The 26,646-nt window shown below is 37.4% G+C and overlaps 1 protein-coding gene across 2 annotated transcripts in view; it reads left to right on the top strand.

Moving 5' to 3' along the window:
- Window positions 1-4,194: 4,194 nt before the first annotated feature.
- Window positions 4,195-26,646, top strand: part of FHIT (fragile histidine triad diadenosine triphosphatase) — a 508,608-nt gene continuing 486,156 nt past the window's right edge. The window contains exon 1 of one of the 2 annotated variants that reach the window (XM_042880939.1): window positions 4,195-4,243. Coding sequence is in view for 1 of the 2 variants with exons in the window: in XM_042880938.1 (XP_042736872.1) it covers window positions 4,223-4,243 (21 nt within the window). In the remaining variant the exon portion in view is untranslated. The remainder of the gene's footprint in view (window positions 4,244-26,646) is intronic. The other variant, XM_042880938.1, reaches the window with a different exon arrangement.

The raw sequence follows: 26,646 nt of genomic DNA, 5'->3' as shown, positions 1-26,646 counted from the left end.
TGTTGTGTTCACCGCATTAAGCATGCTGTGAAAGCTTGTCCCTTGTGCTCAAAATGTAAATTGGACATAGCTAATTGCATCTACCGCTGATGATCATGTTCAGCGAGTGCAGATTTCTGGAGGGAAATGTGCCCACGCTTCTCCTCATGCTTAGATATAAGTGTGAGTCCTCCTTCAGATGTGCTTTGTTGTTGGCAAGGTTAGACTTCACTGCCAGCACTTCTTATGAAAAACAAAAACATTTTGTACTCTACTTGTTGATATAAGCCTGGAAACGTTTTGGGTTTTTTCTGTATCGGATGTAGAATACTTCTCATTACATTTTGTACAAAACCCACTTGCTGAAATCTTAAGTGATGAAACCCTATCCCTAAAGTAGAAGTGACACTATTTGCTTATGCTGTTTGTAGATTCCTTCAATCAAGACAGAGGTACAAGGTGTAACTTAAAGAGAGGTTGCAGTTCTGTGGTCAGCAGCTGCAACAGCTGAGGTAGTGAAGAGGAAAGTCCATAAAAGGGTGGGGTGCTCTTATTGAAAAGACAGCATCATTTGTAGAAGCTTTGTGTGTCCAGCCACGGGAAATGCTCAGGATGTAAACTGAGCAGGCATCTGGTGATGACAAGCTACCAGGGAGGAATTAATGACTGGCTTCACAGAAGGGGCTGTTTCGGTTAGATGTTGTATCATTCTTACTCTGCCAAAACCATGAATATGGCTCCCATTTTTGACTAAAAGAGAAATGACTAATAGTGAGTTAGATAAAACGGCCAATTGGTCTTAAAGAAGTAGATGTTGACCAGCGGTTTCAAGAAAATACCTACTAAGAACAAATCTGCATCAGTAATGAAGAAGGAACCAGGGGGCTTCTGCTGCTCAGGATGTGACAGGGAATTGGTCAGCAGTTGTTGAGCCACTGCACCACTTGTTTTGTACGTTCTTCTATTGTTACTATTATTATTATTCCCTTCCTTTTCTATCCTATTAAACTGTCTTTACCTCAGCCCACAAGGTTTAGCTTTTTTCCAGTTCTTTCTCCCATCCTACTGAGGGGGAGGGAACGAAGGGCTGCGTGGTACTTGCTGCCTGAAGTGCTGCCTGACTGGTTAAAAACAAAAATGAAGAATGATGAAACTTCAAGATATTGATTCACTAATTTTAATTACTATCAACATCGTTACTCCTTCAGAACTACAATGTTCCTATTTCTTGCATACACAACAAATGTTAAGGATTAAGACAAAGGACAGCTTGTTTGAAAATAAGTGGTTTGTAACATCATAGCTTTAGGACTTGTAGTTTAAGATAAAAGTAGTTTCAAAGTGGAAGCAACAGAATTCAGTGAAAAATAAACTACAGTTTCTGCGCAGCACAGAGCCAGACAGGCTCTCATGTATCACTGTGCAGGTAGAACAGCTGTTATAAGGGCTTGACTTACTGAAGCTGCAAGATTGGGAAGATATTAAGGGCTCCTTCTGCTATGGATTAGAGGGAGAAAAAAAGTTTTGTTTCTGCTTAAGTATAAAGGAGCTCAGTCTAAATGAAGAAAGCACTCTGTCCCATAGAACAAATAAGCAGTAGTGAGCTGAAAGAAAGTTTTCCTGGGATCTCCACTCATTTTTTAGTCAAGAGATTTCATGCTCAGTTGAATGTTAAGAGGCAGATTATCTAGAAACACACTTCACTTTTGCTTATGTACTGCATTTGTTTTTTTTCTGTTAATAGCAGAATATTAAAGCTATTTTTTTGGTAAGCAAAAGCTTCTGGTCCAGCAGAAACCCACCTCTTCATCTGCTTTTTACATATATTAGCAGTTGCACATATTTATGTAACATATAATCTCTGGTTACAGACAGATTGCAATGGTAGAAATTGAGAATTATGACTAGAGCTCTTTGAAGAGATTAGGATTTGCAGTTTGTTTTCAACACTGTAGAAAAATATTCAGGGCTCTTCCTTCTTTTGTTAGTTTTAAAACTTCCTGACAAACTTAATCTGATTTTCTGACGTGCTGCTTTACTGAAGGCTAATTTCTATTCAGCATATGCTTCAGTACAGTGTTTGTGTTCACAGCATTGCCTGGGACAACAAAACAGTCTTAAATCTTTATCTTTGCTTGCTTCCAAGTTCTCAAAAGAGAGAATATATTTGATCAGTGCTTTAAAATACTGTGTAGAAAATGAGAGGCAACATGCATAAAAATATAAATGAGCACGTTTTCATCAGGGCCGATGAGCACATCATCTCACACACTACCTCTTGATTTGAATGGTATTCCACTTGACAATGGCAGTGAAACTGTCTATGTAGAGGTTAAGAACGACAGTATTTGCTTTTACCAGTGATAGTCTCCTTAACAATTAATGGCAGTAGAGCATATCACAAAGGGAAATGTAAGATCCTTGCAAGGTGGGATGACCAGAAAAGTCAAATAACTTAAAGGAAGGCAGTGAGGTGATTCTGATTAAGCTGTTGAAGTGACTGACTTCACTTTGTTTGTTTTCCTTTATGACAAATTGAGTCAATTTGGAGAAATAGAATCTCTGCTATTTGCCTGCTGTATATATTAACTTAGTTGAGTGAGATCAATAAGACACAAAGAAAACTATCAAATCAGTGCAAGGTAATAAAATCAATGCACAACTGTAATGTCATTAACGACACTAGGAACTCTTGTTAGGACTTCTAGAAAGTACACAGTAATCTTCAGAGAGTCAAAATTTACTACATAGAAATTAGAATTTGTGATAACCTCATAACTTGTGGGAAAGAGCTGTATGTCATCCAGGCTCTAAGTGCAGAAGATAATCATTAACAATTGTACAAAAGCAATCCAGTACCAGCAAAATACTTGTACCAGATATGGGAATGGTATACACAGCTTTTGTAAACAAAATAAATACTTAGTATGTTTCTCAGAACCAAGTAGATATACGTCAAGAAAAGCTGCAAGCAGTGGATTATCAGTTGTGTAATCCTACAAGACAGGTGTGTGCACTGTAAAAGGGACATATCTGGGGTAGCTTTGCTGGCAGTCAACACAAGGGAGCTGTCACTGTGCACCATCATGAAGGGCTAGCAAAATGTGTAACAGCAGGGGGAATTAATACTGTCATTTCTGCATGCAGTGACTTTGGGGATTAGGCAGGGGATTCCTTGCTGTATGGAAGTACAGATATTGAGGCACCATTCATGACAGTAGCATCAAAGGGGAATCTTGGGTCTCTTGGTATTAATGATAAGGACACTTGGCATCACACGTATGGGTAGGTGACAACATTGTCTTCAGCGCAAGTAAAACACAAAGCTATGATGGTACTTGGAATACTGGCCATTAATACTGTACTGTCTCCAGCAAATATATTGAATTTATCTTCTATTGGTTCTACTCATTTCCTTTGGAATATAAAATAAAGTTCAAGGTTTTGGGCTTGAGGCCAGCATATCTGATTGTCCAAAGCGCTGCCATTTGACAGTAATGTTCAGCAGCTTCATTCATCTACAATTCATATACATTAAATTACCTGTCTAAGAAAGAGACCTTTCTCAGACACCGGGCTGAAGACCAATTCTACAGACCAAAGAAGCTTTGCTTTATGCTGTAAGGCCTTGTCTTCACTACAAACACCCAGATCAAGAGAAACAAAGACAGCTATTGACCAGGTTTCTTCCCTTTAGGAAAAGGTTGGTGGGACAACTCCTTTACAGCAGAGCTGATCGCAGAGCTGGAGGCTCTGCTCCGCAGTGGGCTGCTGCTGCTGGCTGTCTTTTGTGGCTCCGATGCACAACTGAAGAGTACTGAAATTCAGCTGGGAAATCAGCGCTGCCTGCACGGAGCCTCACTATCACTGCAAAGACCGCCAGCAGAAAGGAAAACCGACAGCATTTCAACACAACCTAAGCTATCTCCAGCGTGCACCAAAAGCAGGGAATCGGCAACACCAGCAGGCGCGCGCTGTGACGCTCGTTTCTATACCCGCAACGGCGGGGCTCCGAGAAGTCAAGAGCGGCACCCACGCACCTTGAAGGAATCTTTACACACAAACAGCTCCGCGCGCAGCTGAGTCCCAGGCGGGCACGAGGCGGTGGGCACGAGGCTGCCGCCTGGTCAGCCTGACGGACCGCGCACCGCCCAAACACCACACGCGGCGGCCGCCGAGCACCGACCCGCCCCTCAGCTGCTGCGAGCCGCCGTCGGCACACCCCTTTCCGCCGGAGTGACGCATGCGTGCTAGGAGACGGAGTGTAAGTCTCCATTTTGTGTTAATTTCCTTCCGGGTGCTGCTGTGTTTTCCAGCGAGAGGAGAAGGAGGAGGAGGAGGAAGAGGAGGAAGAGGAGGAAGAGGAGGGGGCGGCTGCTCTTGGGAGCTGGGTGGGAAGCGCCGTGCTGTTCTGTGTGCCGTTACTCTCAGGGCTGAGCGCTGCACCTGCGGCGTTACCCGCCCCGCGCTGGGCTGCCTCTCCGCTCCCTTGTTCTCCCCCTTTTTCCTCCGAGCTGGGCGCTCTGAAATTGTTTGGATGTGTTTCGCACTGGTTTCCTGGCTGGGAAATCTCAGGTGCCTGGGCACAGCCCCTCGCGTGGGGCGGCTGGGGTGGGTGAGGTGCGTGCAGCCCCTCGTGCTCCGGAGGATGGCACGTGGCTGAGGCACGGCTCTGCAAGTTCGTGATGAATCCCTGAAGAAACGACTGGAATCTTAACGGGAGATGGGAGGGCAAAGTAGTTTAGTTGCCTTTTGTAGGAGGAAAAAAAAAAAAAAAAAAAAAAAAAAAAAAAAAAAAAAAAAAAAAAAGATACTGTGAGAGGTGTTCAGCTCAGAGGTGGTCAGCTGCAAGCTGCGCTTGCTCTGAAGAAAGGAGAAAAATGACCCTTTAAATGACTTTAAATGACCCTTTTGGGAATGTTTGTAGATAACTTTAAATGATGATGATGTTAAAAAGAGGAGAATATGAAGTACAATTCGAAGAGCTGCACACAGTGTGTTATCTGAAGGCAGGTTTCTCATTAACTTATTTCCGTATGCTGGATGTCAGTGATTCAAATAAAACATTCTGGAATACGTCCTGAGATCTCGGCTGCTTAATTTGAAATTGAGTCACAGAAATGCCTAGTAGAAAAAGTGCATGAAACACTTAACCTTTTTCCTCAGGGCAGGATGTCTGTTATCTCCAGCACATAGGAGCTGCCTTGATTTCATAACCTGAGTTTGTATTTCCCCTCAAATGCATTTTTAATTTTTCTGAGTGTTCTTAAATCTTTGAGTGATGGTGGGGAACCATTTCTGCTTTTAAAAGTTGCATTCTGTGTGCTGGAAAATGCATGCACATTGCTTTGCTGCCTTTGAGTGCTAGGTGTGGTGTGCTCATAAAGCTGAATTTGGTTCAGTTGTCAATTCTGGCACTTACTAGGAGACCTTCAGCTGTGTTCCTTTGGTTTGTGTGTGTTTTTTTTCCCCCTGCTTTTGAAGATGGGTTGGTAATGTTTGGGCAGAACCGCTGTTAATTTCATTTAATATTTGCTGTATAGCACTTCTTTAGTCAGTTCTTACTAAAGCTCTTCAAAACATGCGCTTTGTATTAATGCTATATTGTTATTATAACCTTGGGGAATCCCAGAAGAGACAGCAACACCCAAAAACTGTAGAGCCTACCTGTTCTGTTTTTATTTCTTACACAAAAGCTTTTTTTAGTTGAGTCAATTTTTCAGACATTCAACTTTCTGTCATTCTGTTAGCACCATTAGGTGTGTATCTCTAGGTGAGTTGCAGTGAGAAGAGTGTTAAAGTAAAGCTGGTGTAGTAGTCAGAAATTTAGGTTGATAGCCTTGGAATTTTATGCTTGCAGCTTCTGTTGACTTTATTAGTGACCAAGTTAATGCTTTTACGTTTTGGGAAAATTGGCAGATACAGGAATGATAGTGGAAACAATGGCTTGGGTCAACTCATATAATTTCAGGTTGGGAATAGGATTATCCCCTTGTCTTGCATATTATAACTGTGTGTGTACTTTATAGGATTTGCAGTTTCACAGTTACAGTGTATAATCCTGTCATATTCATTTTGTCATCTGTCACACGAATCCTTTTGTGCACTTGCAGTAAATAGAATTACTGAATTTTGTGAATGTCATTCTTTCTTCTCTGCTGTGATAACAGATTTATTTATTTCCATTACAAATACATAAAATTACACATGTAGATGTAACTGCCTTTCTCAGAAAGTTGAAAATATTGCCACTTTTCAGCCTTGTCAGCTGATCTGTGTATAGAATGTGTGCATATTAACAGCTTCAAACAAATCAGGAATGTTTACTGCTAAGTGGCCCAAGTATTGATTATTAAGTTGGTGACAAAGCTTGCGTTGACTTCTACAGCTCAAGTTGTAATATTACAATTATTCTTAAATAGGAGCTTCTTATTCCCAATGAATTTGGTGCCAGTCTATAAGCAGTGTTTTTATTTTGTGCATTATGGTTCATTCTTTTACCTGATTTTAATTTGTATTCCCAATCATCTGTATTATCATCATCTTTTTTGTTTTAATTATAGCTTAAACATCTTGTTTATCTTAGCATGGATTCGTTGCACTTACATTTCAACTATTCTTAGAAGGTTGCATATTTTTGTTGCTTTGCTATTCCCATTAGCAGTAGGAGAAGGTGCACACCTTAGAGAAGTTTTTAATGAATTATATTTGGTCATCCAAAGTAAGTATAAAATGAGGATATAAGGAACTGCTTCACAACCTTCATCAGTTTTAAGTTTTACTAGTAAAATTGCAACTTGCTTTAGTTGAACTTGATTCCCATGCTTTTGTTGGTTGTCTCTGCAAGTTGGAACTGGTCCTGTTTATGGCTCTCCAGTTGATGTGGTTTTACTGGTGAGTAAAAGCAGTTTTCTTGCTGTCTCAGAGGCCAGTATATTAATGACGCAGCAGCTGGAAGAGCTTCTGCAGCAGTCCTTAATGAAGGAGGTTGGGGTGGGGCGAATCAGGAGTAGATTTAACAGCTGTGTATTTTGACTGTGTGTCTACGAGGAACAGATTGGACACTTGCTGCTTAAAAGAAGTCTCCTCTTCATAATTCAGGCACTTATAAGGGAAATCCTGTACCATAAATGGATCCTAAGGGCATATTCAGTAAAATGTAATACTTCAGTGAATGGTGTTGGACCAATACTTCAGTATTGGACCAGGAGGGCTGAGGTTATCTTCAGAAAGGGTAGGTAGGTTCCTGCAGGTGGTTCAGGATGGCAGTAAAGACTGTTTCTGAGTAGGTAAAGGAGCTGTTTGTAATCTTGTGGTCCAAAATAGAGAAAATGTTTATTTATGTCTCGCAATTAGAAGTTTTTGATGTTAATCAGAATATGTTTTTCTCCCAGTGATACCTAATACTCCTGTTACAGCTCACCAGACTTGCAGTGTAATGCATCTAGTTGAGGAGCTCCTTTCATCTATCAATATTCCAAAGTACAGATTTTCTGTATTTGCGCAGTAGTGCTGCCTGTTATTGGATCAAAATAAGACTGTGACTTAGGGTAGCAATAGTCAAAAGCATTTAAATTAATTCTTCTGAAGATTTTTTTTCATTTATTTTTTTTATCCTTAGCATTTGCACAGATTTGTGAAGGCTTTAAGTTTCTAAGGATCTGATATTGGCCTTGGAAGGTATTGGGAAATCACTGCATACTGACTTATTTGTCCTGTTCACTTTAATGGCATTATGCAAGTACTGAAAATTAGGTACCATCTTAACTGGTGTGCTGGATTAATGTGCAAGTCTTATCTGAAAAACAGAGACAATGAATGCATGTTAGAAAGCACTAGGTAACATACAAGGCTCAAATTTTCATTCAGTTTATATTAAGACTGGAAATCGGTGTTCTGTTAATAAGAACAGTGTTGTGATGCCCTGGACTGATGGTGTGTGAAGTATTTGATAGTTTTTTTGGATGGGGCAATCAGTTTTAAATGACATTTATGCTTTATTGTTGTTCTTAATAGTCGCTAAAATGAAATGGTGCTGGATTTTCTGTGGTTTCTTTTTGTCATTATTTTGTTCTGTTTGATGCTGTACCTGATTTGTACTGCCTTCTTGATATTCCACCTTCAAAAACATTCATTAATTTCATATGCTTTACCCATGATCTTTGGCATCTCAATGAATCAAAACCTGTACCTTCATTACACGCTTATTTAATATACAGCAGCAGAGTAACCAAGCTGACAAGTCTTTAGATTCTTATGTGAAAGGATTTTGAAATTACACTTGCAGGGAAATACATGCGTCCTTTTTATTGTGCGAGGACATCTAATGATTTCAGGCTTCCAGTCTCTTTTTAGTGTATGTATTGTTATTAAATATTTAAGAATGATACAGTTGTGATGCATACTATTTCAGAATAGCAGAATTTTATTCATTATGGAGGAGTTTTCAGGTCAAATTTTACTTGAAAACATCCAGTTTTGGAAGGAAATAGGAGGAGAGGACATAAAGGAGCTTGTCCAAATATAAGGTTTAAACATCTCTTCCATCAGCTTTGTTTAGGGAGGTGCTTTGCTGAGGAAAATATGCATTCATATTTGAGACATTAGGTGTGTGTATTTATGGGGAAGTCAAAATACAAACGTGCACATCTTAAATCAAGTGTTAATAGCCTCCCCAGCATTCGGTAGAAAACTTCATGACCTTAGACCACAGTCTATGCCAGCTTTCACTGAAGAGATACTTAATTTATCTTGTAGCAGCAGTGATATTACTTCATGAAATTATTGCTTTTTTGGACTGTTGCTGTATGTAGATTGACTACTATTTTTGGTTCAGTTACCATTACACATTTGTATGAGAGTAGCCATTTGTTTATTAGGTAAGAACTATTACACAATAAACTAATAAATATTCTAAAGCTATTAATTATAATGGATGTTAACTGTATAATATAGTAAGTATTGAGATTTTTCATATAATAAATAATTATAGATACATTGTATTTGCTGTGTACTGAATTTGGGAAGGAGGTGTTCTTGGCAGTTGGACTGTAATCCTTTGTTCATTGTATGTAGGTCATTCTGAAAGTAATGCCTCCTATTTATTTTCCTGGAAACGGCAACAGATACAAAAAGCACAATAACACTGTTTGATAGAGCAAATCCTCAGCTGCAAATGACTGTTTTTCAGTATAGTCACTACCGTTGGCTTTATGCATTCTGCAGTGATGAACAAGAGCCTGCACGCTTATGGGTGGAAGGGTGCAACCCCTACTGCTGCCCCACCAAAATCTGTCTGCAATGTCCTGGGCCTACATAACAAAATAGGAGGCATTACTTCTGGAGCAGTCTACAGTTACTATCTGTGACTGTAACAAAATGAGAGTTAGTCTTTTCATCTGTTACATAAAAGTGTTGGATTTAAATAGGAAACATTTAACTGTGGTTGGATGTTCATGAGGCAGAGTGCAAAAAATCTTCCTGCGTTTTCTGAAGTCAGGTTGCTGCACTTCAACACAGACTAAGTAGGGCATTTTAGTATGGCTGTTTTTAAAGGAACAGGCAAATAAAGGGAAGGAGCTTTCTTAGGAAAACAAATATTTTTAGAGTACTTATATGCCTAAAGACATAGGCAGGTGTTTTGAAATTTGCCAATGTGCAAAGAGGTTTATTTCTATGAATTTGGAGGTGTTTTCTTGTATTTTTTTTAGTGCAATGCTCACTGTTGAGGTACGCTTGGAATGCATTTAAACATTCTTTGCCAGTGCACTGAAATACAGATGTGAAGATAGTATTAGAAAAAATAAAAGCATTAAAGCTCTTTCGTGCCTGCATGGGTGTTTACAAGGACTGGAGAAACAAGTGGAAGTTGCTTGAGTTAGGTGAATCTCCGTACAGCTCAGAAAATTGTGCTAGGGAACTTGGGAGAGCTGGGAGTTCCTCTTATCCTCTGAACTGGGTGTACGCTGCAGTAGAGCAGAGAAAGTGCTGCTTTGCTCAGGCATTGTTCCAGCAGAAGTGATGAGGCCTTCTAGCTTAACTGTACCTGTGTGTGTGCTTCCCTTAGATCAGCACGTTCATTTAAATGAGTATGACTGTGATCCCAAGTGGACTGCATACAAATTCAATCTCTTGCTTAGTTTCTATACTGAGAGGTGGCAGCTTCATAGCTCTCAACAACAGTTGAAATACTTGTGGTCTGTTGTAGAGAAGCTGAAATGCTGCCATTTCTCTATAGGCGCTTTTTGCAGACTTCTCACCATATGCGTACTGCATCAAAACTGGCTTTATTCAACACTAGCATCAAACTGGGTTGTGGTCATGTAAAGGATCAGCAGTTTTCTTGCTTTACAATATGGAAGTGTTTGCTCTATACTTTTTACTCTGTGGAACAGTATAAAACTTCCCTGTTCTTTGCAGTTCTGAACCCATTAATGTTTTTAATTCTGAAAGGTTCAAAGTAATGCATTTTTAAAATGTTGGAGAAGTGAAACCATTAATGTTCCAATATTTTGTAAAAGTGATTTCCAGAAAATTCATGATTTTCTCTGACCTGCAGACTTCAGTTGTTTGTCCATATACAAGAAGAGTGCACGTTGACCTCAAAAAATGGTCTACACACAGGGATAGACAACATACCAACAGCTAAGTTTGGTTCTGCCTAACAAATGACCAGAGACAGATTTTTTGCAAGTACTGGAGCTCAGAATAAAAATATTTTATTAGCAGTCGTTGCTGATAGGCTATACAATTTCTGTGTTGTAAGCTTAACTAGTTAGGTGGATTATGGACAGATCTGTGGCCTAAACTGTGAGTGAATAAACAGTTTTTCTTCAGTATGCTTTTTGAATTGCCCTGTCTAAAAATCTATTAAAATACACACAACTGTAAATATTCAGTCTTCCTAAAAGAAGCCTCTTATTTGAAACTTCTAGAAAATTTAGGAGAATTTATTGTGACACGGAATTGGAATGAATCTATATAGTGTGTATACAGTCAAGTGTATTTCTCTTAATTTTTTTCATTAGGTAGGTGTTACTGTTAATGTTGCTTCCTCATAAAATCAATGCCTAATTGGTTTTTCTTATTTTTCTAAGGATGTTACAAATCAGCAGAGGTTGGGGCTTCAGTCACTTTCACCACAGATGTAAAAATCAAGACCAACAGAAAAACAGGCCTGGAAAGAGAGCGTTTCATCTCTTTGCATCTTTTTACAGAAACTTCTTTCCTTTATTGATGTGAATGATTGAAGTAACCTTTTTTTCCTCAAACTCTGATGAGCATTTTATAAATTGGAGCTTTCCTAGGTGGAAACTGTAATAATTAGTGATACCTGCAAGTTTGTGGTACAGGGCTTCCTTCAAATCCAAACAGAACAAAACTGAGATCAAAACTTTAATGAGAAATGAGATTTCATTGCATGTTAATCAGCTGCAATGCAACAACAGCCATGAGTTATTTCAATGGCTGTATAGAATTTTTTCAGCTTATTCTAATTTAAGTGAAGCTCTCTGGAAATCGGACCTTACTCAAGTTTCATTTTCTTTAATGTGCTTTTTGAGGTGCTGTGTCCTGTATGCCTCTGCAAGGTCAGAATGCTTTACACTGTCAGTCTGGGTAAGTGTCTGTACACAGTGATCAGCTCCCTTCTCAACCTTTGTGATAAGCTAAATAAATTAAACTCCTTATTAGGAACAGATGAGAAAATCAGATAGCTGTGGCGAAAGACAAGCTGTACGATAAAATCCACTGTGAACAAAGGAGATAAAAGAACACCGAAACAGTTGGCAGAAGAGGAATATGATTGTAGCCGTAGAATAGATTTGGCTGGCATTCAGCAAAATCAAATAATGAATCAGCAACAGAGAGAAATGGCAGAATCCATTTCTGGAGGACTGCTTTATGCATGATCCGGCCTTAATGTCTCTTAGTTCTCAGTAACACCTGTTTCAAGTGTTTATAAACTCTGTTCTGCTGCTTACCCTCTCAGAGGCTGTGTCAGATGTTAGACTGTTCACTTTCGAAGATCTGAGCGTGGATGAAGTGACCCAACACACCAGTTTGAGGTTGCTGCTGGTAGATAGATAGCCCTGCGGTAGTGCTGATTCTGGAGGGAAGCATCTGCTCTATCAGTTACAAATTCATGCAGTTAGAAGGGCTTTCTGGAACTTTTTTTTATGATTCTTCTAAGATGTAAGTGCTTTGTTAAACTGAATAATTCCGTGTAAATGCAAAGAAGTTAAGCTTTAAAGACAAGTAGTACAGAATCAGAACTGGTGCTGTTGAAATGCATGATTTGAAACGAACAAAAACCTCTATCCTTGAGCAAATGCAGTTTAGTTTTGGGTAACTACTAAGTTAAGGAGGTTCTCTATTTTACTCACTTTTGTTCTTTTGTCAGAATTAAAGTCAGACCTCAGTTGTCCAAAACCGCCTTTGTTGGTTGTATTAGACTTCATTGCTGTGGTTGCCAGCTTGAATGGAACCTTGTCACCATCAGTGCAGAATGACTGCTGATGGAGCTTATGTGTTCTGAATCTGAACAAATTTGTAGCTTTCCATATGAATGCTTCATTTTGAAGTCACATAACTAACTTGAGGTAAGTTTAAGGTTTGCAAGAAATGCGATGCTTCTTTGTTTAATTTTCCAAATGCTGATAAGTCAGTTGTTTGCAACTCTTGTAACGTTTATCTGTCCACAAATGAAAGTATTGTCAGCTAGCTTCACCTAAAGCTAATTTGTGTTTGGTTCTGAGAATGTGTTCTTTGTCAGTAGAGGTTTTTCTAACTTGTCAGCGCTACTCACTAGGTTATTATTGTCACTGTGGATTTTGATTTTGCTCCTCAGCTCTGAAAACCAAAGCTAATCAGCCAGAGATGTTTGAACTGCCTCCTGTATACTAAGTGGTCTGGGGGAACTATTGGCCACTCTGATCAAAACCAATATTTTTATATGGTTGTGTAACTTACATTTTTTTCTTTAACCTGTGAATTATTGTCAGTTTTCTGTCCTTCGATTTATCTGACAGAAAGTTGTTTAACTGTCAGAAAGGGCTTTTGTCTCTAGAGCTGAATTGAGCGCCTCTGGCTGGATACTCAGGGGAATGCAGAGGAATCTTTCCTGATTCTGAGATTCTTAAGATTGTTGTCTATCTCCAGAAAAAAGTTAAAGATATCATGATTGTGGTTATATGTTGTCTTTTTTCCTTAACTAGTTATTTTTCTTATCTGCGTTGTTACCAAAAAACTGAGACTGCCGTTGTGCAAATCTGATTAAAATTATCTGCGCTGTTTCAAAGGTCAGGTGCATTCAGTGAATTTGCTTTCAAATTACTTTGTTTATTCTGTGTACGTATGCATCTTGAGCTTTAGAAAGGTCAGGAGAAGAGATTCTTTTTGGAATTTAAAGAAGGTAGTTTTTTCTGCTGCTAACCCTTGTTAGCTTCATTTGAACTAACAAAAATTGTTTTCCTTTGTTTCTTTTTTTTATTGCCATCAGTTTTATTTTTGTAGTGAAGCTCACTTATTGCCAAGATCCATTTTAAAATAAAATCACAGTGCATTAATGTAATTATGTTTTGTTTAAAATTAGATAATGCCTGCATTATTTTAGCTAGTTTTGTTTTGGTTTCTTGACTTCATATGACAGAGTAACTTTTCCTCTCTGGTGTAGCACACTTACAGAATACACATAATTTAACTTTTGCCACAAATAAAAAAAAAAAAATAGAGTGATGGTGCAATCCCTTGGAATTTGTAAGGCTTGCTTATTAATGGCCATGTTGAACAATATAACCACAGAAGGTTTCATACGTGACTCAGTGGAGCATAACTAAGTGCAGTTTTCAGTCAAGAACCAATAGCAATCAGTAAGGAAGTGGGCTCTGTTAAGTGTATATTTCTAGACGTTTAGAGGAGGAAGAGTCTTACATCTGTAAGGTGTCTAAACTTTGTCCTGTGTGCCCAATTTTGCTAAACTTGAGTCCTAGTCCAGCTGAGTGTTACGGCAGTGCAGAGAAACAAGGGTAACGGGAAGCAGGAAAGAGTAGAGTGAGAAAATATTTTTCTTTGGAAGGAGACTAATCATACTTAGCCTTTATGAGGATGGTGTATAAGACCTGATGTTGCACTTAATCAGAATTAGAAATGGGTGATTATCCACAGCATGTGGTTTATGTAAATACCTTGCTTAATTCTTAGAGTCTAAAAAAACCTGAATACTTATTTCCTTATCTTTTCCCAAGTTGTACTGTAATGTAGAACTCAATTCATATTAACATCTATAGCTTTATACATAATCCAACTCTGATACTAGTGAGAAATTGTCCAATTTTCTGATGTATAACAACACTGAATATTTGTTCTTGTTTGTAGGTTCCAGTTCTCTTGGGTTCTGAGTGTGCTGTGAGACACACCAGAAGTCCTGTAACTGGGGATGCTTAGCTCTCTTGATTTTTTTTGTTATTATTTCCAACTGAGACAAGAGCAACTGCTTCTCCATGTGTAAAAATCTGGTGTACGTGTGCGTACTCAAATGTTCTGAATTCTGTAGCAGACAAGGTATAATCGTGCACTTCACTGCTGGTGTGTGTTTATGGTACTGTCATTCAGAAACTTCTAATGGATACTTCTGTGTGATTTCTAGATAGAATGCAGTAACAGGTAGCTTCAAATTGGTGTGGCTTTATCTCAGAATTTTTGTGAATAATAATAATAAATTTTAAAATGTTGCATTTGTTCTTAAAGATTTAATTTGGAAATAGCAATGAACCTAGAAGGTAAGAACAGTAACAGACACACAGTAATTGACTGCTCCTAATAGAGGATAAATCCATGTGCCAGTGAAGCACATGTGAATGAGTGGGTGGCACTGCTTGGTTACCATTGACGCTTATGCGAGGTCATTTCTGTCCTTCAGCCAAAATGATATTTCAGGAAAAGGTCATTTCAGTTTCTCAAAGAAATGAGAATTACTGGAGCTGACTTCATGAATGCTTACTTCTGAAGAAGCATTGTTTCTTTGAATGGTATTTCATATCTTCATTATCTTTGCATACGTAGTGAAAGTAGCACAGGACTGCTTTGCCAAAGTTACTTCTAGTGTAGATCTGCATTTGGATTGGGTGTTTGTAACTTGCAGTGCATGTACAACAGGTATATCGCTCAGGACACTCCTGCTTTCAACTTCTGGTTTGTATATAATGCTATCAGGTGAAACAAAACAGGAAAACAACTTTATTTTTTTTATTGCCAAGAGGGCAAGTAGCTATCAGTTTGTGTGTGTTATTCTTAGTGCGCCTGTGATGCTCCTGTGAGTGGCTGGTGTTGTGTTTGGCGACAGTAGTGTGATTTTGGGCCCAAAGCAAATTCTTTAAGCTGAAGAGTTGAGGTTGTGTTGTTCTTTGTAGCTTCAGAGATGTTCCATCATAAGCATAAATAATATATGTAAAACATGGACGTAAATTATACTCTGAGTATGAGCATTATTCATTCTGTCCACATATATAATGTGTTTCTGCTGTTTTATCCATTAAGGATTCTGTGCTTATCATTGACAGAAATAGTTATGCATTTATTGAGCTCTGCTTTGTTTTGAAATATTTAAACTATAGTTTCAGGAAGCTCGAAGAAAACACTGGAGAATACAAAGAATCGAGTATTGTCAGTATTGATGAAAAACCTAAATCAGGAAAAACCTGTCTGATAGCATTGTTTAAATAGCTTCTCATAAATGCGTAAGATTCTCGTTAGTCCAACATCAGAAGACTAATGAATATTAATGAATGAGATCAAAGATATATTTAAAAATCAAAGCAAGTAAACAGCAATTATTTTTAAAAATTATGTAAGTTTAGAACTACACAGAAATATGCATCTTTGAGGAGCTCCATGATAAGTTTTCCTTGGAAGTATTTTTCTTGAAATAAGTTTGTGCAGAACTAGATGGGCATTTATGGAATGTAAGCAAAACAGAGATATTTCAGATGTTGCTGCATATATTTTATATACAAATATTTCAATGCAATGTATTCAATACAACTACAACTTCAGCTGTGGACTTCAGCAGGCTGGGAATTGGAGCTTAAGCAGAGTCCATCGTTTGAGCTTGACTTGGGCTGCCTTTTGTGTCAATGCGAATTAGTGAAATACCAAGAAGGAAGTTACTTTTGGTGCCCCAGACTTCTGCTGTTCCCTTTCAAATGTTCTGGAATTTCTGGACAACAGTTACAGTACGTATATATTTCAGCTCAAGTCATTCCGTTGAAGAGCTTGTATGTGACTCAACAAAAATTCTAAAGATTGATGTGAGAGTAATGTCAAGAATCATCTTCACTTTAACATTTGCTTTTATAAACATACATCCATGGCATGAACTCTGTGCTGCAGTTGTTTAGAGTTTGAAATGTGCACGTGGTAGTGTTACATGGAGAAAATATTGCGTTGTTGCAACACAGTACAAATTGACTTCAAAGGTGCATGGAAATAATTTGAATGGGCTGTTAAGTAGTACTTGTCCTCTTTAAATACATATATTTGAGTGGCATGTTTTCTATTCCACTGGAGTAGAAAAAAATAAACAACAGAATGATTCATTTCTGGCTTGGACTAAATAATAGGTATAGGCATGAGCTGGGATACCTGTTGTTTTTACCTTTCTATTCCTTTTTTTTTTCTAAATTTTGTCTGTTTGATCTTCAAAATTCTGTAAGGATTTTAATCCACTTAATCTATGAAGCCATAATGTAAGTATTGTTTCAAAGGCACAGATCTCCTGGTGTAACACAGCGCAGTGTCCTGGTCCTAAAGTGCTTCATCCCCATGGGCAGCAGTGAACGTTATTTGGCAGTTTGTGATTCCTGCAAGCTTTAATGGCGATGTAGGGTTCACGAGAGGCTTCTTGAAATACTGTCAAAGTAACGGTTTCATTTTGAACCTAGATATAAAGCTAATGGTATCTAACAGCTTTTAGTGTCACTGAATCAAATTTCTCAAGTAGAAAGAGTATTTGACATTCTGTTTTAAAGTGACCGTATGTTTGACCCAGTTCTGCGATTGTGGTGTCATCACAATTGTATCTCACTGCTGTAGGCTCTTGGAGGCTGACAAGCGGAACAAGTTGCTTTAGCTCACATAGCTCATCTGTCACACTGAGCAGTCTTCAGATTTCTATTAGCTGAATGAAATGGGGAGAAAGTACTCCCTGTGCTCCCTGCTTATCGGTGTACTGGGCAGCATGCTCGCACTCTGGTAACAGAGTGAAACAGAATGCTGGAGAAACAGGGGTTAACTGTATTTCTGGAGATGCAAGTGTAAGCTGCATCTAATAATTAAAAGGTGTGTGATTTTAAAAAAAACAGAATCCCCAGGTACAGATAGAAGGATTTGGATGACATGGGAAATTAATTTCCAAGGAAGACTTGTGATTACCTTATCTGAAAGGAAAAATGAAATTCTTTTAGTTGTCCTCAGCATTGTACATTAGAGATACAATTTTATGGTTCAGCAGGGCAGTGACAGTCATCTGCATCTTCATGGTGAGCACTTCCTTAGCATTTGAAATGGGTGAACTGTGGAGATGTTGTTATATTTTCCCAAAATAGCATAGCTGAGAATTTTGTATGCTGTAGGGCAAATAATCTTAGCGTAATCTCAACGCAAAGCTCTTTGAAGTTCTCTGAGAGCGATGTTATGGCCTTGATTTTGTGCAGGTTGCTCTTTGAAGTTTATATGTGAGCAACCTGACTGCTGTACTCTTGCACTGACCAATTAGCATTCTTCATTTTAAGAGTATTGGCAAAAGAAGCACTAAGCATGATGGTTAGTAAATGTTGCTGAAACTTTTTCCCATATCAAACTGGATATGGGATATTTCTTTTCTAGTCTTTCAAATTTGTGATAGGTTTTTTAAAATGCTTTTTTCCAGAGTAACTGTCAAATGGTCTTATTCAGCTTGAGAGACAGTAATCAGTAGTAACACTCCATTTAGGGTAATTAAATTGAATGCTATAGGAAAATACATAATGCTTCAATTTGTGTTCACTTGAATTTGGCTATTCAACTTTGATGGGAATTCCATTGAACTAAATATTTCATTTTACAGTAATACACCGCTTAACTCTTATCTGAGTAAAATTTGGAAAGTGAGTGTTTCATCGATCCTTGTATTTGTCTATAGAAACCACTTAAGGCTTTTCTGGTCGTGATTTTGCATTCTGAATTAGCAGATTTCTTTTTTCTTAGTCTTTAAAGTACTAAATGCTGCTTTTTGATTGAATTTTTTCCTGCAGGAACACTGAAGATAAATATATTTAACTTTGAATATTGATAATAAATTTGTATCCTTAAAATCTGTTTGGTAGCTCACATATTTTAAAATAATTGATGATATTAAGTATTTGGGGAAAATATGGGTTGAATTTTAAAATACATTAAGCTATGGTATAGTAGTCATAAAATACTTTTTTTTTTTTTTAGTAATTTCAGGTCCTACAATAATGAGATGATTCATGTAGTTACATTTTTTTTTTTTTTAAACAAAACTTTCTGCTTTGGCCTACTTTTCTCCTACATTAAGATGTCATTCCTCTACATACATTCAAAAATATATAGCTCCTCAGTACAGCTGATATTGGTAACTGTAATGACAAAATGTGCACGTTCAAAGGTATGCTTGCAAGGCTGTGACTTCTTAGAGAGAAGACATATCCTTGGGTTATTTTACATCTCTTTTTTTTTAGATACTGCTGTGAATTGCCTTTTGAAATTTACATCAACTTGCATCTAATTAGATGTGTGTTTGCCTGATATTTAAGAATAACTCAAACTAATTTAAGTGCAAAACTGACTGCAAGTATAATTTTAATATGGAAAACTAATCGTGCCATGCTGGTATGGATTTTCTGTTTTACTCTTGGAGTTAGTTTATTTTTTTTAGTCAGTAGTCTCAGCAAACTGGCTCTGTATGAAATGCTGAGGCTGCTGGGTGTAGTATTTTGAGTTGAAGTACCTGTGAAATTGTTCTATGACTTTTTTATTTAAAAGAGCATGCTGATGATGTGATTATCTATTGCTGCCATAAACACAGCACCTTACCCATGACTATTCTGCGTGTCTTAAAACGTCCCTATATGGATAAAAGGTATACTTTCTTTGTCATGAGAGTAAAAAGCTTCATTGATGGTGGACACCAAGGGTTGCTTAGAAAACAGACAATTACCATGATGATGATTTGAGGCATCAGTGTAGAAACATGGTGTTAAAAGCAGGTGGTCACATTCTGGCTTAACAAGGAACAACCACAGCTAGGCTTGTTTTTTTTTTTTTTTTCTATGAAGAATAATTGTGACAGGCCTCAAATAAAATAGTGTCTGTGTGGCACATAACAGAAATACGCTCTGATGTTTAAGAATGAAGTACGCTGCACTGGGGGAGAAGCCTGTTATTAATACTGAGTTTATTCAAAGCGATGCTGTGCAAAATTACTCAAAAGGAATACACTACTAATACTTTCATGGAGGAGTCATCATAAACTAATAAAAGGGCTCTGGAAGGTATGATGTGTGAATTAGAAAAATATAAATGCATGGGCTTCACAACTGCAGAAGTGTAGAAGCGTCATCCTGTGGTAGTGGATGCATGGTGAATTGCACAAGATCTGAAACAGTGAGGACTGCATTTGTCATATCTAAGGGGAAAGTCAAAATGTGTATCTGTCCAGAACCCTATCGCTGATGAAATGATTACAGTATGCCTTTGGGAGATAGCAATCAATATGACTATCATAGAGTAGAAAGGCTGATGCCATTCCAGCTGATGAGCTCTGTGAGTGGCTTGGAAAGCTGTGAAAAAAACACACAAAAAAAATCTTTGTACTCAGAAAATGTGTGGAAAATGTGAAAATAAGACTAATAAAAATGAGATGGGATACCATGTCCTGGGTTTGAAAAATGAGATGAGGGCATTCAGCTGAATTACTTTCACCTGGTCTTTATAGATGGCAGCCACACAGTTGAGAACATTAACAAAGCACCAGCATGGCTGTTGGTCATCTTGAAGGCTGGGAATGTAATAACTGCCCACAGGGCAGTTTGTTGATGAAACTTGTTGCTAGCCTATTTAATAATAAGTGACATCATCTGTATAATTTAAAGGCTCACTGGTTTGGTCAAAAGTCACTTCAGTTTAATCTGTTTGATAACCCTTTTCTAGCTTACGTTTTGCTTGTACAAATTGATCTTTTTGGCTCTGCTTAGTTGTCTCACTGACAAAGGTACGGGATACTTCCCCTGTAACTTCTCTTTTTATTGATACATAAGTAATTGCTTCCAAATATTTATTTTGTAAGCCTTTGTAGCCTCAGAGTGGAGGAAGGAGAAGATACTGTAAAGATAAGGGCATTTGTTGTGTTGTGTTGACAAACATTGCCACACATCCTTTGCTGTTATATTCACAGATCTAAAGTTCTTGGATTAAAGATAAAGCTGACAGGACAACTTCTTTAGCCACCTGGCATTCCTATCATACAAAACTGCTGAGCAGTGGTTAGAGGGAAAGTGTAAAGAAAGTTGATGTGCTGAGGGTGGCCGAATCTTTAAGGGAATGATTGCTGACTTTGGCTTTGTTCACAGTAGTTGAGGTATTCTGGTGTAGTTATGTTTGCAAAGATTCATGCTAGGTGTATTTAAAAATAAATGCACTGGTTTTGCTTCTGGTCATTAGTACAATAGTGCTGGGTAGGGAAAAAATGTTAAAAGTGGTATTTTCTGTGGTTCTTCTGAATTTACACGAGGTTTGCCTCTATAGTAGCATTTCTACAGGAAGCTGAAGGTAAGATATATAATATTGCAGAGATCTCATTCCCCCTCCTTGCCCCACTCTGTACTCGATAATTTCTATGAATAAATCGCTGAAATTTAAGTAACTCAGGATGATAGTGAAATACATACTAAGTGTCTTGGTAACTTTAGTATCTGAAGAGAATTTAGCATTCTGTGGAGAATTAGTTGTTCTTTGGTTTGTATTTAAAATGGAAATATATGGGTGGTTTGGTTTTTTTCCTTTTAGGAAAAAAGAAGAGTGTATAATGCATTAAGCACTGTGGCAAAGACTCATTTTCATCCCGTGATCTCACCTCTGGTTTCAATAAGTTCTTCCTTTCATTTTGATATTTTTCAGATGTCAGCTTAGGAAAAGTTGAACTTTGATATCACAGTTCAGTGATAGCAATTCCAGTATCCCAGAAAAGAACTGTGATAATTAAAGGAGTCTGCAGCACAAAAGGATGATTTAGAAATGAGAGGCAGTCACATTATGCAGTGAAATTTAAACTAGTATAGACGTGTGTTGTCATGAATTGTAACTAACTGATCTACTGTTGAAACGTTTGTTAAACAACAGATTTGGGTGATACAGAAGAAATGAATGTGTTGTATGGGTTTGATAGTTTTCTGTGCCTGTTTTTATTTAATGACATGGTAAATTGATTTTTAATGTTTGTATGCACAGTTAAGCTGCTTATAGGTAGATGAATGTGCAAAAAAAAATTGGAACAGATTTTTGTGGTATTTTCAAAGGAAAACTTTTGAGGTGCAAAGAAGTATTCTTGTATGTGTCAGGAGTGGTGTGTAGGTTTATAGCTGTTTGTACCTGCCTCAACTTCTGTTTGAATATAGTTATTAACAGGCACTCACCTGTTGCATTGCATGTGATAGGTGACCTGTAAATTAAATGTGCATGTGTTAATCCTTACTGTGTTCAGCTTAGAGTCTTGGCTTCCATTTCTCTGTATCTGGTTCGCTTTATCTGCTTTTTATTTCAGTAAAGATTCTTTTCAGTGTCTGCATCCTTTACATGATTGCAGTACTTTGAAGATGCTTTTTTTTCCCGGATGACCTCCCTCATGTACCTGATTTTCCTAGGGAAATTGTCTGTGGTAAAGTATTTGTGTATGTATATGTGCATGCATAAGTATGTATACATACACACATATATGTATGTATACACATGCTCTTCTATAAATATGATTGCATGGAAGCACACTGGTTGAATTTTGGTGTGTAAATTTTCTGAATTTGGAAGTAGCTGACTTTGGAAACTTCCTGTAAAACACAGCATTAATTTGTCCTTTTAATTTACATGTAGAAGCTATTTATGTAGAAAATACTTACAGAATAACAGCCATATTATTGACACATTGTGTGCAAGTGTCATCAAATATAGGCTTCCTTTTGCCAAACACGATTGGTAAGTCCTTAGCAATCCCCTGATAAACACTTCTGCTTTAAGGTCAGTCCAGACCTCGTGGACTGCTTTTGCTTTCTTTGATAAAAGCAGAAGCAAGCATGCCAAATTGCTTTCCTCCAGCTTAACCCTAGCACCGTTTGAATTCATAAATGCTACAAAAGCGAAGCTTATAAATGTGTGCAACACTGAAGTGGAAAAATGTCATGCCTAACTAATCTATTTCCTGGGAAGAGGGGAAAATCTTTTTATTCCTTTTATTCCTCAAGTCTCAGTAAATATGAGTTTTGAATCTTTTGCTTAAATCAAGCATTGTCTTTCATATTTTCAATGGCTATAAAGCCAACATTTTCTGCCTTTGATATATTGTCTCTGAAATGAGACAATAAAGGAGTCTTTCTTTTGCTGTACTGAATTAGAAAGGCAAGCTTTTACATTTTTTTCACTTTTTCGGTACTTGTTTATTTAGTACCTGTTAAATGGGTGTTTTTCTGAAGCTTTTGGTTTCAAGATAAAGTATTCAAGTGGTAGCACACCATTTAGCAGATGAAACAAAATAATGCTGCACAAGGGCTCTCTATGGTGTCTGGTTTACAGAAGCATTAGAAATGGGTAAATAGGAGTTTTGCTGTGCTTTGATAACAAATACATAGTTTTAAATAACTGGGACAGAAAGAAAATGATCTTAAGATAGAGCGCTTGAGAGAGAAGAAGGTTTTCACGCTGCAAACAGGGTTGTTCCTAAAGGTGGGGAGGGAACGTGATATTTCTCAAGTTTTTGTGTATCTTTGTAGCTCAGCACCAACTTAGCAGCAGTGACTCTGCAGTGGGTGTTTTTTCAGAGTTGAGGAAGATGAATTCTTACAAAAGGAAGTGGAAATGAAGTAGTAGTGGCTAAGCTTTAGTGCTTGTGTTGGCTACTGCACGTTTTTGTATGCCTAAGTTGAATAGCTGAATGGAGTCATTTTTCAGTTGCTTGTGTTGTCTTAGATACTTCACATACAGCTGAGGTGATATTGTGGTCACAGTTTTTAATTTCTTATTCGCAGATTATGACTGGTGAGTTCTGAGTCTTGTCTTGAGTTGTAGATAGTATGGAAAAATGGCTTTTGTCAAGGACACTATTAGGTTATATATGTTGTTCCCTTTCAAAAACACAGCAAAGAATTTTTACCAAGAGTGAAATATAGGTGCCTGTAAGCCTGTACAGATATTTCTTTGTACTTCACATGCACTATAGGGATTTTAAATACATATTGTGATATTTTTTTTTTTTTAAAGCATCCATGAGTGCTGGTGGTTTTTATCATTTTGTGGAGGAGCTAATTCAGATCTCTGAATGTTGGTACAGAAAAAGTGCTTGGAAAAATTTTGATTGCTCATATTTACCAGTAAATTTGCTGCAAGAATCCAGCAGGGCATTGTCCTTCAAATTTCCAAATATTGTTTTCAACACCTTGAAAATGAGGATTATACCTTTCTGGCTGCATGCCATGAGCTGTACAGGTTTTCTACCCGGTAGCTGCTAAATTTGTGTTTGGATTTAGGTATGGATTACTTAATGTGGTAGCGTGTTTTCCTGGTGGGTGCATGGTATAACATAAAAATTCCCTATATCATAATAGGAAAAAAATACAACGGCTTTATACTACCCGAAATGTGAACTTTACCAAAATTAAAATTCTGTAATGCTTCTTTCTGATCTAGGGGAGTCAGAGGATACTAGACATTGCCATTGTTTCAGAATTAGTTTTCCATTGTTATACCAGTATTTCTTGTGTAAGGTGGAAACATTTGTAGTAATCAGTCAGAACTGTTTTTTGTGAGTGAAATAAAACAGTTAACCTTTGTAAGCTGTTATCATTGGAAACATTTTTTGCTTTCCTGAAGGTGGTTTAATGGTGTTACAAACTGCTAACTTGAATCAGGTGAATCTACAAGCACAACTTAAGGAATAATGTGTTCCTCAGGTTTTAAAGATGTGTAACTAATATTTTGTGTCTTATCAATGAGTTTTACTTTGTCTCATCATAAACATTGTAATTTAAAATAATGTAGTTATAAAGTTGAAATTCTACACCTAATAGATGCTGGATTATTCTGCTTTGAAAGATGCTACTTAAACCCAAGTGCCAGTCTTTTCTCAGGGAGCAGTTCGTTGTAGTGCCAAACCTTAAATAAGACAGGTAATTCTTAAGTTAAAATCACCTTATCACCTTCCTTTCAAATGTCTTTTTTTTAAAGAACTGATAACAAGACCATTTCAGTTGATACTCTGTCAACCAAGTGAGAGATCAGCAGAACTTCATAGAATGCAGATGGCACAGAAAGATGTAGTATTTCAGTGCTAGCACATATTTTTCATTATCTGTCTGGTGACAATCTGGTTATTAGGTTGTTATGTTTCTCACAAATTGGAGCATGTGGCTAATAATTAGATTGCTTTAAAGCCCGTTCAAAATGCTGATGTATTTCTCATAATCCTTTTGCCCTGGGTTGCATTTGCTGAGGGCTAACTTCTTAGACTTGTGGAGAAAAAAAACAAAAAACACCAAAAAACAACAGGAACAACAAAGCTTGTTCATTGGGCTAAACATGAAAAATGCAGTTATGCCTGACTTTCTAGAGAGAATATAATGTGCAAAGAATTCTCTCTGTGCCATACTCTTGAAGCCTTAGCTTCTGAGCAGAAATGGTAAAAAGAAGTTCAGATTACACTTAAAGGGATTCCACTTAGTCATAGTTGATCTGAAATTAAACTTTAATCATTGAATTCATTATTTTAGCTTGTTTTTTTTTTGTTGTTTTTTTTTAGCACTTGAAGATCAGCAGCAACATTCATTGGTCTGGTTAAGTATGTTCTGCTTACACTACAAAACAGATGGCTCTTTGCATCAGCATATGGAGGATTTTGTAAAGGAATTGTTTGTATTTGTTAGTTACATCACATTGTAATTGTTTATTTTTTATGTACTTCAGAATTGTCCACTATGAAATCTATATGATCAAGTCTTCATCCAAAGGAAATAGTCCAGACCCATCTGGATGCCTGCCTGTGCATATTGTAGGGTACCTGCTTTAGCAGGAGTATTGGACTTGATGGTCTCTTGAGGTCCTTTGCAACCCCTGTGATTCAGTGTTATTAAAAATTTGCTTATTGGAAGGTTCATAAAACTAACTGGAAAGAATTCAAGTCACTAGGAACCTCTTCTGATGCTAAGATTTAGCAAAGGGCTTTGAATATTTAATAGGGAAACTTGACATGTTAAAACCACTCCCTGTGTGGTACCCTCAGGATAAAGATGAAGGTAATGTGTAGAACCTTTCAGCAGTCTTTTGAGCTCAAACCTGGAATCAAAAGGCTGGGCATTGAGGCCAGGCGATCAGAAAAATTTAAGGAGAGACTTATTTCATTTAACTATGCTTCCACCCACCAAGGGGTAAATATTTCTGCAAGAATAATCATTGAAATACATCATCACCCTGGCAAGAGAATTCTTAGGATCATTAGGATTAGCAACAGGGAAAGTACATGTCACTGCAGATGTTAGACATCCTTTAAACTAATTCAATTAGGTAGGCTGACAAAAGGTTAATGCAAATCAATGTTAAAAAAGGACATTCTTTATCATGCGCTTAAATTGCTGTTTTGAACTCCGAATAGAAATCAAATGAAGACTAATTTTGTATCTCGTACTATATACTGTCAACATAAAAAGCTGGCTTAATTCAATGAGATTTTCAATTTATATCTAAAGTGTAATTTTCATAACTTATGCAGCACTTCACCATTATTCCAGCTCATCCATTCTGGATGTGATGCCATTTTTGTATAATGGCAAAGTTTAATATCTAAATAATCATACTATGGTAGTATTGTAAGTTATAGTATTTCAGATTTAAAAGCAGAAAATTACAGCCATTTAAATCAAAGCTGCAATGCTTTGTTATCCCTAAAATTCAGTGACTATTCAGCAACACTACAGTAATACTGTACATTCCTTTTCATTGAATAGTTTTCCAGAAACCTTTTATCATCTCTAAGCTTACATCACACTTCTGTGTCTTTAATTATTGTCTTTCCCCCTCATTTTCAAATGGAAGGAGAGTTTGTTGGAATCTATGCTAATCTTCTTAGTAGGCTGAGATGAGTAAAGAAGGCAGAAACTTAGCAGTTTGTTCCTGCTGCTTTCCCAGAAGGCTGTCCCTCTGTGCCCAGAGGACTTTGCTCAGGTAGGCTGAGGTTTCCGTGAGGTGGAGTGCTGAGGAGTGGCTTCATTGTGGTGAATATCACGCTTGGATTCAGTGCTACAAAGCGAGGATGGCTTTTTGCCATGCCCTTGTTATGAAATGTCATCGTTTTTCACCTCTCAAATGTGCTGTCATTAATGGTTAGAACTAAGTTACAGTACCTAATTGATTCTTCTT

Source organism: Lagopus leucura, unplaced genomic scaffold, assembly GCF_019238085.1.
Source record: "Lagopus leucura isolate 7727_CA_CO unplaced genomic scaffold, USGS_WTPT01 Super-Scaffold_100028, whole genome shotgun sequence".
NCBI classification, from domain to species: Eukaryota; Metazoa; Chordata; class Aves; order Galliformes; family Phasianidae; genus Lagopus; species Lagopus leucura.
This window is presented reverse-complemented; position numbering and strand designations above follow the sequence as displayed.